Source organism: Nelusetta ayraudi, unplaced genomic scaffold (assembly GCF_046127955.1).
Source record: "Nelusetta ayraudi isolate G7.1 ecotype Tasmania unplaced genomic scaffold, CSIRO-AGI_Nayr_v1 ptg000026l, whole genome shotgun sequence".
Lineage (NCBI taxonomy): Eukaryota > Metazoa > Chordata > Actinopteri > Tetraodontiformes > Monacanthidae > Nelusetta > Nelusetta ayraudi.
In genome coordinates, this window is record NW_027466076.1 from 1,723,677 (window position 1) to 1,735,000 (window position 11,324).

General features: G+C 51.1%; 3 protein-coding genes across 6 annotated transcripts in view; all 3 read left to right on the plus strand.

Moving 5' to 3' along the window:
- Positions 1-671: 671 nt before the first annotated feature.
- On the plus strand, positions 672-5,194 carry pdia3 (protein disulfide isomerase family A, member 3). The gene is made up of 13 exons (XM_076028853.1): positions 672-953; positions 1,783-1,861; positions 1,969-2,086; positions 2,172-2,279; positions 2,383-2,512; positions 2,706-2,822; positions 2,934-3,059; positions 3,139-3,315; positions 3,462-3,564; positions 3,922-4,050; positions 4,151-4,230; positions 4,318-4,375; positions 4,698-5,194. The coding sequence occupies exons 1-13, from the start codon at positions 820-822 to the stop codon at positions 4,827-4,829; spliced, it is 1,491 nt and encodes a 496-aa protein (XP_075884968.1). The 5' UTR covers positions 672-819; the 3' UTR covers positions 4,830-5,194.
- Positions 5,195-6,149: 955 nt separating this feature from the next.
- On the plus strand, positions 6,150-8,805 carry isg20 (interferon stimulated exonuclease gene). Of its 2 annotated transcripts, none has more exons than XM_076028863.1 (4): positions 6,150-6,286; positions 6,849-7,420; positions 7,935-8,135; positions 8,395-8,805. In XM_076028863.1, exons 2-4 carry the CDS (start codon positions 6,920-6,922, stop codon positions 8,587-8,589), a joined length of 897 nt encoding a protein of 298 aa, XP_075884978.1. In that variant the 5' UTR covers positions 6,150-6,286; positions 6,849-6,919; the 3' UTR covers positions 8,590-8,805. The 2 variants fall into 2 exon arrangements, with proteins under 2 accessions (XP_075884978.1, XP_075884980.1); XM_076028865.1 differs by lacking the exon at positions 6,150-6,286 and adding an exon at positions 6,341-6,364.
- A 132-nt stretch (positions 8,806-8,937) lies between these two features.
- The window catches only part of rlbp1b (retinaldehyde binding protein 1b), a 3,885-nt gene continuing 1,498 nt past the window's right edge, over positions 8,938-11,324 (plus strand). The window contains exons 1-4 of one of the 3 annotated variants that reach the window (XM_076028861.1): positions 8,938-9,802; positions 10,244-10,283; positions 10,763-10,891; positions 10,971-11,166. In XM_076028861.1, the coding sequence (XP_075884976.1) occupies positions 10,272-10,283; positions 10,763-10,891; positions 10,971-11,166 (337 nt within the window). In that variant the 5' untranslated portion in view covers positions 8,938-9,802; positions 10,244-10,271. Of the gene's footprint in view, positions 9,803-9,837; positions 10,284-10,762; positions 10,892-10,970; positions 11,167-11,324 lie in introns of those variants that run through there. The other 2 variants (XM_076028859.1, XM_076028860.1) reach the window with 2 other exon arrangements.

The following is an 11,324-nucleotide window of genomic DNA, read 5'->3' on the forward strand; positions in this document are numbered from 1 at the left end:
CCCCAATTGTTCCAGAGATCCAGCCTGTGGAAACTCTGATTTATCGCTAAACAGTTCCCATCAAAACTACTGAAGCTCTTTAAATCCTGGGTGGGTGTGCTTACAACACTTTATTAATTAAAGAGCTTTGAGCCGCCTTAAGGGTATGTGATTTAGAGCTTCATAAACATAAGTTGACTGATTAAATCAAATAAATATCCCACATAAATACCCACCTAAACCCACATTCACACATTTGAATTCCTAAGGAATCAGTGTGCGGTCATCAGCAAACCTCTGATAGCTGGAAACATGTTTATATCTAGCTGAGACTGATCCGCTTTGATTTATGTTGCTCGATCTGTTCACTGAGCTCACTTTGTCGTCGCTCTCATCACCTATTACGAATATTTGCCGATTCTCCGGTGTCTAACTTGACATTAGAATGTGACTTGTTTGGTCTCTGGATGTGTTAAATCGCTTATTAAATAAATAAGATAACGCCAGTCACTTCCTTGGCCGCGATCGAGGCAACTTCCGGTATTGTGATTGGCCTGGAGCGGAGAACGCCAGCGTTCCCTCTCTGTCATTGGCTGGCAGGCGCGGAGTGACAGCCGGTGCGGGCCAATGGGAAGCTGCCACACAGAGCTCAGGAACGGAGCCGCTGCTTGCCTCCATATCTTTGCCGCCTCCCTCCGGCTCTGTCTCTGTCTACCGACCCGTCCAGGCCCGTGGATCCTGTCCTCAGCAGAGGAGGCTATCGGCGCGCTGTCACCCTTTCACTCTTTTTATTTCACTGCACCACAAACGACGAAGTCGTTTCTCTGGGAGCGCGCTGCCATGCTCAGGCTCATCTTCCTGGCCGCACTCGCGGGCTTCTCCGCAGCCAGTGACGTGCTCGACTACACGGACGATGATTTCGAAAGTAAAATCGGGGACCACGAGCTCATCCTGGTGGAGTTCTTCGCCCCCTGGTGAGTTCCGACTCGGTCCGATTCGGTTCGCTAAATAGTGTTTTTCGGCGATGTGCGAAGCCGCAATTTAGCGCTAGCTTGCGTGTTTTGTGTTGGAAGCTACCGTTTGAAGCCGCTTAGTTTGAAACTGTCAGTAATGGCAGCCACGGGTTGGACCCGAATGTTTACTGGGTTCCACCCAAAATGTTTCACAGGTTCGACCAAAAAGTCAAACATTTCGGTCGGCAGCGGCGCTTCTTTTGTGTTCATCGTGCCAGAGTGAAGTGTTGTACTGCGAGCAATGTTAGCATTTTAGCTAACAGCGGAACAGCAAGTTCAACGCGTCAGCCAGTGTTTTGTGCAACCGGAACCGCAAGCTTCTGTGTGCGCCTGTACAGAACTCCTCTTTCGGTCCTGGTCCGTTCATCCTTCTGCTCGGTGACTTTTCCGTGGAAACGAACCTCAGGTCGAACGAACCAGGCTACGAGGAAGTTGGGGGCGTGTCCGCACCCTGTTGTAAGGCTCTGATTGGACGGGGAAGTTTTGGTGTCTGCTACTGATTGGCCCAGCGCAGCAGTGACTGGTCACCCAGCCAAACTTGAAGTAGGAGATCCTGATGCAGAAATGAACAGTAATTTGTCCAAAAGTCAAACTGACTGAAGTTCTTCTGTTGAGCCGTGATGGCGTTTTTTAAAAATATGCAAATATACATTATTGGACCGATATATTTAACATTGTGGCTCCTCAGGGCCCGTATTACTGTCAAAACGAATGACCTGGTGTGTTCACCTTCTCACAGTGAAACGGATTTAGCTTTCATTAAAGTCAACACATTGTGTGTGTCCTGTAGGTGTGGCCACTGTAAACGACTGGCGCCTGAGTACGACAAGGCTGCCGCGACGCTGAAGGGAGAAATCCCACTGGCAAAGGTGTGACATCAGAGGGTTTGTTGACGTGTCGCTGTGTGTGCACCCTGTGTACCTGTGTGGGCTGACTCTCTCTCCACCCCCCACCCCACCCCTCCCCACCCCTCCAGGTGGACTGCACAACCAGCAGTAAGACCTGCAGTAAGTACGGAGTTTCTGGATATCCCACACTGAAGCTCTTCCGGGACGGGGAAGAGTCCGGCGCATACGACGGTCCCAGGACTGCAGGTACGGGTCCCCTGTGCTGGTTGAGGCGTGTTGTGGAAACTGCTGATCACACCTGACCTCCTCCTCTCTGTGGCAACCCCTACAGACGGTATTGTCAGCACCCTGAGGAAACGGGCTGGACCGGCTTCTAAGCTGCTCCGGGACCAGGAGGAATTGGAGAAATTCATTTCTGACCTCGACGCCAGCATCATCGGTGGGTCTCTGGGATTCTTCTCCCAGTGAGAAGTGGACGAAGCCAGCTGGCACCCGAGGTGCTGTTGCATACTGATCCTACACTGGGCTGTTTTCTTCTCCAGGCTTCTTTCCCGACGAGAAGAGTGGCGCCCAGGCCGAGTTTGTGAAGGCCGCAAACACCCTGAGGGAAAAGTACCGCTTCGCTCACACCAACTCTGTGGCCGTTCTGCAGAGCCAGGGCATCGACAGCGAGTAGGTCCACCTGCAGGACACTGAACTGCAGTTCATGTCGCCAGTTCCTGTTTTTTGGCACTTTGATGTTTTTAGATGGTCCATAAAATTACTGCAAGTGGAATTGATATTGAGAGAAGAATCAGTTTACTTCCTGACGTCTGTAGCTACCAATAATGACAATGATGATGATCTATTTCCTGTTTCCCTGCAGGACAGTTGTTCTATTCCGCCCCAAGAAACTCAACAACAAGTTTGAAGACAGTTTGGTGAAATATGGCGAGGAGAAGATCACCAGCAGCAAGATCAAGAAGTTCATCCAGGACAACGTGTGAGTGTCAATGTCAACTCTGGTCTTCCTGCAAGTAGCAGGTGGTGCTGCTGACTTCCTACTCTCATCCATCACGCCTGATCCTCCCCTGATTGTTGTTCCCTCCCCCAGTTTTGGAATCTGTCCCCAGTTGACCGAGGACAACAGAGATCAGCTGATGGGCAAAGACCTGCTGGTGGCCTATTTCGACGTCGACTACGAACGAAATGCCAAGGGCACCAACTATTGGAGGAACAGGTGCGTGGGTCCGGCAGAAGTCTAGCGGGCTGGGGGTAGTTGGATGCGGAGCTTTGACAAAAAATGTGTTCTCTTCCAGGGTGATGAAGGTGGCCAAGAAGTTCCTGGACCAGGGACACAAGCTGAGCTTTGCAGTGGCCAACAAGGCCTCCAACCAGCACGCACTGTCCGAGTTCGGCCTGGGAGACTCGGAAGAGCCGATAGTCACCATCAGGACCGCCAAGGGGGTCAAGTACGCCATGAAGGAGAAGTTCTCGTAAGTCCCGTTTGTCCTCCAGAGTCCCTCAACACAAATTGGCACGGAATGTGTCTTGACACAGTGGCCCCGGCAGAGGGCAGAGTGCTCGACCGGTATCTCCTGGTCTGCACTTCCTGGTTCCTGAACAAGGTTCTTGTCAACAGGATGGATAACATGGGGATCTTCCTGGACGAGTACTTTGCCGGAGGTCTGAAGGCCTACCTCAAGTCGGAGCCCATCCCCGAGAGCAATGATGGCCCCGTCAAGGTGAGATCTCCTCCATGTGGCCGACTGCTGCCACCATGACTTCACACACTGAAGCTGCGTACACTCCAGAGTTGAAATATTGGAACGTTGCTGTCAAATGTAGTGTTGAACCAACACAAACGTGCACGCCATCTGAATGAGAAGCTGGTGTTTTTCCTGAATTGACGACATTTTAAAAGCTGCTTCCAGTCACCTGATGATTATGAGTTTTGTACAAGGCCTCATTAAGTAGTGTTAATGAATAATATACACAAATATTTTTTTTAATTTTATTCAGATTGTTTTCAGTATGTGATTGTTTAAAAGTGAAGCAGTTCAAACCAGGAACCTCTCTGGCGCCCTCTGCTGTCCACTCAGGTGGTGGTTGCAGAGAACTTCGACTCCATCGTCAACGACGACAGCAAAGACGTCCTCATCGAGTTCTACGCTCCCTGGTGCGGACACTGCAAGAACCTGGAGCCCAAGTACAAGGAGCTGGGAGAGAAGGTGAGGCCTGCTGTGGGAGGAGCCTGTATGGGATGGAGCCTACGGGAACATGGTGGAGCCTCCGGGAATACGCTAACCTTGTGTTTGTCTCACTGTGCAGCTGGCTGACGACCCCAACGTGGTCATCGCCAAGATGGACGCCACCGCCAACGATGTCCCACCTCAGTATGAAGTCAGCGGGTGAGTCCAGAGTCCCTCCCGTCTTCCCCTGTGGTAGGTAGTTGTTTGGTTCTGGTTCTGATGATGTTCTTGATGAACCTTCTGCAGATTCCCCACCATCTTCTTCGCTCCAGCCGGCTCCAAGATGAACCCCAAGAAATATGAGGTGAGTGCGAGCGCCGTCCAAACTCTCAGTCTCAGTAGCCCTCAGAAGCAAGTGTGAAGGTGTTGTCATGTGACTTAGAAATGGGACGGCCTACTCTCAAAAGAACAAAGGTTCCACTAAGAGAATCCAGTGATGATTTTTGCCATCTATGGATCTGTACTGTCAAAGAAAATAGAGAGTAGATGTCCTGGGAGAGCACTTCCTGCTTCACTGCTCGCCCCAGCTGGACACACTGGGGTTAGTTTGAATCAGAGACTGTGAGGGAGGAAAGAAGGATTCAAACTTGTGGGTTTTGATATCCAATGTTTTGCTCATCCTCCAGGGAGGTCGAGAGGTCGGCGACTTCATCTCCTACCTGAAGAGAGAAGCCACCAACTCGCTGGTGATGCAGGAGGAGCCCAAGAAGAAGAAGCAGAAGAAGAAGAAGGAGGACGATGACAAGGTGGAGCTTTAAGACCTCCAGCTGGAGATTCAAACCCCGCCCCCTTTGTTCAGGGGGTGGAACCAACCAACCAACCAACCAACCAATCAAGAATGAACTGAATTGTTTTCCACTCTATAAGTGAACTTAATCAATGCTCTGAAGCGAGGCAGCGGCGCCCTTTGTGGGCCTCTTGCTGCCACGACAACAATGGGAAGTGGAGGTGGTGGCCGGGCCTGATTCCAATAGAATGAAGAGACAGACAACTGTCTGTCTGTCTGTGGGGTTTTCTGCTGCTTTCACTGAGCGGGGGAAATGACTTTTCTTTTGTTTTGTAACACGTCTTTGTTTTTGTACATTTTGGAAGGATTCTGAAATAAAAAGGCCCTGAAAACCAACCGCAGTGCTTCATCCTTGGTATTCCATCAGGTCAAAGGTCCTCCTAAGGTTCCAAGTTCCCTCCTTTACCCATGTGCCATCTGTGATGTCACACAGGGCAGAGGTAGTGGCCCCGACCCCGACCCAGGTCTCAGATCTGTCCCCTGAACTGAAAACACCTTGTTCTAGTCCAGGGGTGGGCAAACTTCTTGACTGGTGGGCCACAATGGGTTGGTGGTGGAGGAGCAGGTTGATGCAGTGTTTTGGTGACCCACCTCCTAAGAAAAAAATGTCATGGGATATGTCGTAAACATGTGCTTTAATGTCAATTGAAAATAAAGTGTTCCGACAAAATATGTTCATTTGAAGCCCCACGGGTTCATTTTTATTGAAATGACTCTTGAAAGACTGCATGAAATACAGCTATATTATGACTTGACTTGATATTAATATAATTTCAAGTTTGGCGGCTGGATTAAAAGTGTTAATGGGCCACATATGGCCGTAGTTTGCCCCAAGACCCAAGCAAAGTCTCGGTTTTAGCTGCTGGCTGTAAACACAGAGCTAAGGTTGTACCGGTGTAACTTTCAAGCCCGACCCGACACGCCGGACGAATCACTTTTTGCAACGTCACACGTTTATCTAGAGGCACTCTTACATACTAATACAAATACATAAGATTGTAAAATGACGAAATGGAACCCAATAAGTAACCTCGATGATGAAAGACGAAGTAATAAAAGTGTTGAATGTTTGCTACGACGTTATTGCGTAGCAAACTCGTAGCACGCTCAAGTTACCGAGAGCTGCTCCAACAGGTCTCTGGGTTGTGTTTACTCCCTTCTGCGCTCTCTTGTGGTGAAAAACGCTTATTGCTACTTTAAATGGCCTCACAGCCCTCGCTGCGGCGCTGTAATCCCAGAAGCCCCTTTCCCAGCGATCACTGCTCCACGGTTCTCTGCGCTACTCAACCAGCAGGGGGGAGGCACGAGCGCAGCCGTGTGAATCACTACCTCTCAAATTATCCCACGAAGAAGAAGAAGCAGCCAATCAGATGAGAGAACGGGGTTGTGTTCCGACGTGGTCGGCTTGTACACGTGCTGCTGTTGACGGTAAATAGTCGAAATGATTCAAAATAGTTTTTGTCTTCTGTCGAAATTCTGTCGTTTGTCCGAGGTCGCTGTTCACCGGTCAGTGTCTCCCACTACTGTTAGCCTACAAGCTAACACCCCGCAGCCGAGTGACAGCCGGCTGCCAAGCACCGCTAGCACTGTTAGCCGCGGCTGGGCCGGACAGTAGTCAGAAATTAGTTCGTGTCGTGTAGTTTCAGCGGTTCGTGTCTGTGTCAGTGCGGGACTGCAGAACTGTTCACACCAGCAGGAGACTGTTGGCTGATGGTTTGAGCCGATAGTTAACGATGATAGTTTCTATCAGTGTTGATGTGAAGATTCAGTGTTAACAGTGGGCCCTAGTTCTGGATCGGCTCCGGTTCGACTGTTGAAGCTGAAGCAGACTCCCGGTTCCGGTCGCTGCTGTGTGAGCTGTTAAAAAGACATTATCATCTGATGTGGCACAGCTGCATCTGGATCAGTTCCTGGATTTAGATCCTCGTGAGCTCCTCCTCACCAGCTTTGAAGTAATTTCTTGTTCTTTGTGTGTGTGATTCATTTCTAGAAATATCAGGATAAAGATTCTCCTCATCAACACACGGGTTGCTGTGTAGGACAGTTGTGAAGCTGCAGCCAATGGAGGGCGCTGCAGAGCGCAGGAAGCGTTGCCTCGACAGCGGCCTTGTCAGTAGGAGAAAGAGGAAGGCGAGAGATCGCAGCGAATCACTGGGAACGAACAAACTGGTCAGAAAGTCCCATCACGACGGTCCACCGGTCCTGGTCCCGGCCCGCACACCTGAACTCTTGGCGCCCCCTACTGGAACCTCTGACCCCCTCAGTGAGAACTGGGAGGTGGACAGCGGCTTCTCAGAGACCAGTCCTCCGGCCAGTGGGAGGAGCTCGCCGTGCTTGTGTTCCACCATGATGGTGGCCCTGGACTGTGAGATGGTTGGGACGGGCCCTGGGGGCCGCTGCAGCGAGCTGGCACGCTGTAGCATCCTGGATTACCACGGCAACGTCCTGTACGACAAGTACGTCCGGCCCAGTCAACGCGTCACCAACTACAGGACGCCATGGAGCGGCATCCGCAGCCATCACCTGTGCAAGGCCACGCCCTTTGGCCAGGCCCGCGACCAGGTGAGGATGGCCGCCAGTCCCCCGCATCATCATCATCATCATCATCATCATCATAATCATCACTAATATCATCATTCTTGGACTGTTGTTGAGATCCATCCCCGATCAGTCGGCTATTCCTCTCGATTAATTGGTCAGTCGGCTGTTCCTCTCCAATAAATCAATTGGGTCTTCCTCCTGATTAATGGATCATTCGGCTGTTCTTCTGGATTAATTGATCAGTCAGCTGTTCTTACCCAATCAGTCGGTTGACGATTCTCCTCCTGATTAATTGATCAACCAGCTGTTCCTCCCAATCAGCCGGCTGTTCCCCTGCAGATTAGTCAGCTGCTCCTCCAAATAATCGATCAGTCAGCTGTTCCTCCCCGTCAGTTGGCTGAATGAATGTCGACGCTGCAGCAGTATGCAATAGTTTGATCACATCCTAATCAATAACACACTCTTTACAATTTTATCATTGGCCATTGTTTCTGGCTGGTGGTGTTGAAGGACCTGCTCGTTGTGCCTCCTGCAGGTTCTTGCCATCCTGGAGGGGAAAGTGGTGGTCGGTCACTCGGTGTTTAACGACTTTGCAGCTCTGGATGTGGTCCACCCGGGTCACATGATCAGAGACACCAGTTGCAACTGGCTCCTCACCCAACTGGCCGGTTTCCCTCGCTCGCACCACCCCTCGCTGAAGATCCTGGCCAGTAGGCTGCTCAAGCGACAGATCCAGGTGAGAGCGACATCACTGTTTACTATCGTGTGGAAGTCATGTGACCAGTCAGCTGGTGGGTTATGAAAAATGAGAATCCACAAAGTTTTTAGCAGGTGAAAACTGATGAGTGGGTTTAATGGAAGTGTTGCGAGGCTGTTTGCCACCAGAGGGCGCCGAGCCTCTCTGATCAGGTCACTGACCACTGCTGGTAGGGGTTGATGCCACGTGGGAGTGTCTTGACGTTGATCCATCTGCCTGTGGGTCTCTGCCTGTGCAGGCGGGGAGGCGGGGCCACTGCTCAGTGGAGGACGCCCGGGCCGCCCTCGACCTCTACAAGCTGGTGGAGGGCGAGTGGGAGGAGCAGCTACAATCCACGCTGGCAGAACAGGAAGCTCCGCCCAGCTTCGCCGCCTCCAGTCACTACATGCAGGACGAGTACTGGCCCTGCAATGTCATCAATGACAACCAGTGACGGCGCCCGTGGACGCAGGCCGACACCCACCTGTGGGTGAAAACCTTCGCCAGTCAGGAGGGAGACGATGATGACGTCACTGGTTCAGTCATGTGATGGGCAACAGGAAGTGCAGCCCCACGGCGTCGCTGACCTCAGACCAGTACACTGGTTCCCTCCCACTGAACTCTAACTTATGATGGACTAATAAAATTGCATCCTGGGAAAATAAATAAAGTTGTTTGTTTTTTCTCATTTGACTGTTTTCAGTCATCAGGTGACTTATTATGTTGGTCATAGTCACCTCATGAAGCTGCACATGTTCTGGCTGTCGCACACACTCACACATATTCACAAACACACACTGCAGCTCAGCAGCGAACAGAGCAACATTGTTCCTTCAATCCGTCTCATTCTGTTCTCAATCAGCTTCTCTGAGCAGATCATGTGTGATTAGTGGCTTATAGGGAAACGTGCTGGTGACGTCTGATGGAGCCATGAGGAGCAGGAGAACCTCAGAAGAACCGCACCAGTCTCAGCAGCTGCTGCAGCTCATCCTCTCCTTCACTGTGATTGTCCACTTCTTGGTGTTGCTGGCCATCCCAGTGACCACGCCCCCCTTTATCCAGCAGAAACTTGACTGGTGAGCAGATCCAACGTTTGGACTCCACCTGTGATAGAACTGAATGGTGACTGATGAGGACTAGGTACCAGCTGGTTCCTTCACTGGCCTTCATCTGCTGGTGCTTTCACTGACCTCCATCTTTTGGCGCATTCACTTACCTTCATCTTCACCTCCCTGTGCCTTCACTAAACTCCATTCTCACCTTCTGGTGCCTTCACTGACCTCCATCTTATCCTCCTGATGCTTTTAGTGTCCTCATCTACTGGTGTCTTCGCTGACCTCCATCCTCACCTCCTGTTGCTTCACTGTCCTCATCTATTGGTGCATTCACTGACCTTCATTTTCACCTCCTGGTGTGTTCATGCTCACATGACTCTCCCTCAGCTCCATCACGTTGCTGAAGTCAAACTCTCACAATAGTTCCTGTTCTCCAGTCCGACTCTTACCTAAACATTACATCACTAAGCACCGCCCCCCGGGCCACTGCTGGCTGTAATCTGTGTGACGCGTTAATCCCTGGCTACATATGAGTGGCCCCGGACCTCCAGGCTCCACACGGACCCCGGACCTGTGACCCCCCGACAGACGTCAGCTTCTCCTTGGCCTCAGGTGAGAGGTCTCCCTACTGTTCCTCCACAGGTTCCTCCTTGACTGGTTTGTCCTCCACTGGTTCCCTCTGAGGGACCTGCTGCTCCTCCTGTGGAAACACCTGCTGGAGGTCTTTGAGCAGACCTTCTCCTGTCCACCTCCTGCTCCTTCTAGTTGCGTCATTGTTTTGTGTTGTTTTGTGTTGTTTTGTCTGCTGCCTCACACCTGAAGGTGATGTTTATCATCATCAGACCTGCTGGGTGACGATGACCTTCAGTGTTTGGGTGTTTAATCCACTTCAGCTCTCTGACAGGATTGCAATGATGAAATGACTCAACCTGAAATAATGAACTGCTAAAAATAAATTCTGACAGCAGGGGGCGACGACCTGATGAGGGGGATTAATCCGAGTTGCGGTGTTGTAATTTTGTTCTCACTCAACAACCTTGTTCTGTCTTCCAGACTTGGAGCTGAACCCCAGAGCACAGACATGGCTGTGGTTGTAAGTACCCACCCACTTTTTCCACTTCCTGTTGTCTGAAGCCCATTGTTACAGTAGCCTCTAGTGGCTAATCTGATGCCGTCGCCGCCACATTAGCGCCTTCATGTGAGGGGGATTAATCCAACAACTGCAAGTCATTGGTGGGGTTCCTCCTCTGGAGGTTCTCCTGAGCAGGATTAGAGGTGTTGTGAAGCTTGTGTGGAACAAGCCATCATTGTGAGGGACTTAGGGAGTATTTATAGTTTGGCTTTCACAACAAAGAGGTAGTTGATAAAAATGACTGATGTTCGGGAGTCTCAGGTTGACTATAGCCAGAATAACCTGGTCTAAGATGGAGCAGGTGATACTCTCCCGGTCAGAAGCAGAGAGTTTTAATTTCAGTGGATCAGTCAGACCTGATCAGTCAGTCGGTGGGTCCTAGTGATGAGCTTCCTAGATGGTTGAGATGTCATGGTCTGATGGCCTCCTGGACTCCACAGAGTGGAACATACCGAATGGTGTCGGAGGAGGAGCAGGCTCTCCGGGCCAAGCTGGAGCGCCTCACCGTCAAGGACCACGGACCCGTGTTTGGACCCTGCTCCAGCCTGCCGGACCACACCAAGCAGAAGGTAACCTCAGTCCCAGGACATGTCCCCACATGCCAACTTGGATCCAAATCTAACTGCCCGCTACCGACTCCCCCTGCAGGCCAAGGACGAGCTGAACGAGACGGACGAGAAGCGGGTGGCGGCGGTGAAGGAGCTGCGAGGGATGATGGCGGAGGGCACTGACGATCTGGCCAAGAGCGTTCAGGACACTTTTGGAGAGAAACCAGACAGCCTACTGGTCCGCTTTATCCGGGCCAGGAAGTACGACGTCAACCGAGCCTTCGACTTGATGAAGGGTAGGACAACAGCTCAGGACCTACAAAACCTCCACGGTCTCCAAATCAGGCCTTGCTGCTGCTTCTTTTATTCATTTATTCACTCTTATACACACAACAAAACTGGCATATTGTAGAACATGACGGGAGGAATTTAGCATATGACAACATATAGAAAT

Excerpts from the sequence above, each read along its gene's own strand:
- pdia3 (XM_076028853.1), top strand. The coding sequence starts at position 820 with ATGCTCAGGCTCATCTTCCTGGCCGCACTCGCGGGCTTCTCCGCAGCC. Across the intron at positions 1,862-1,968 it reads GAGAAATCCCACTGGCAAAG|GTGGACTGCACAACCAGCAG; the intron begins GTGTGACATCAG and ends CCACCCCTCCAG. Across the intron at positions 4,051-4,150 it reads ACAAGGAGCTGGGAGAGAAG|CTGGCTGACGACCCCAACGT; the intron begins GTGAGGCCTGCT and ends CTCACTGTGCAG.
- isg20 (XM_076028863.1), top strand. The coding sequence starts at position 6,920 with ATGGAGGGCGCTGCAGAGCGCAGGAAGCGTTGCCTCGACAGCGGCCTT. Across the intron at positions 7,421-7,934 it reads TTGGCCAGGCCCGCGACCAG|GTTCTTGCCATCCTGGAGGG; the intron begins GTGAGGATGGCC and ends TGCCTCCTGCAG. Across the intron at positions 8,136-8,394 it reads TGCTCAAGCGACAGATCCAG|GCGGGGAGGCGGGGCCACTG; the intron begins GTGAGAGCGACA and ends CTGCCTGTGCAG.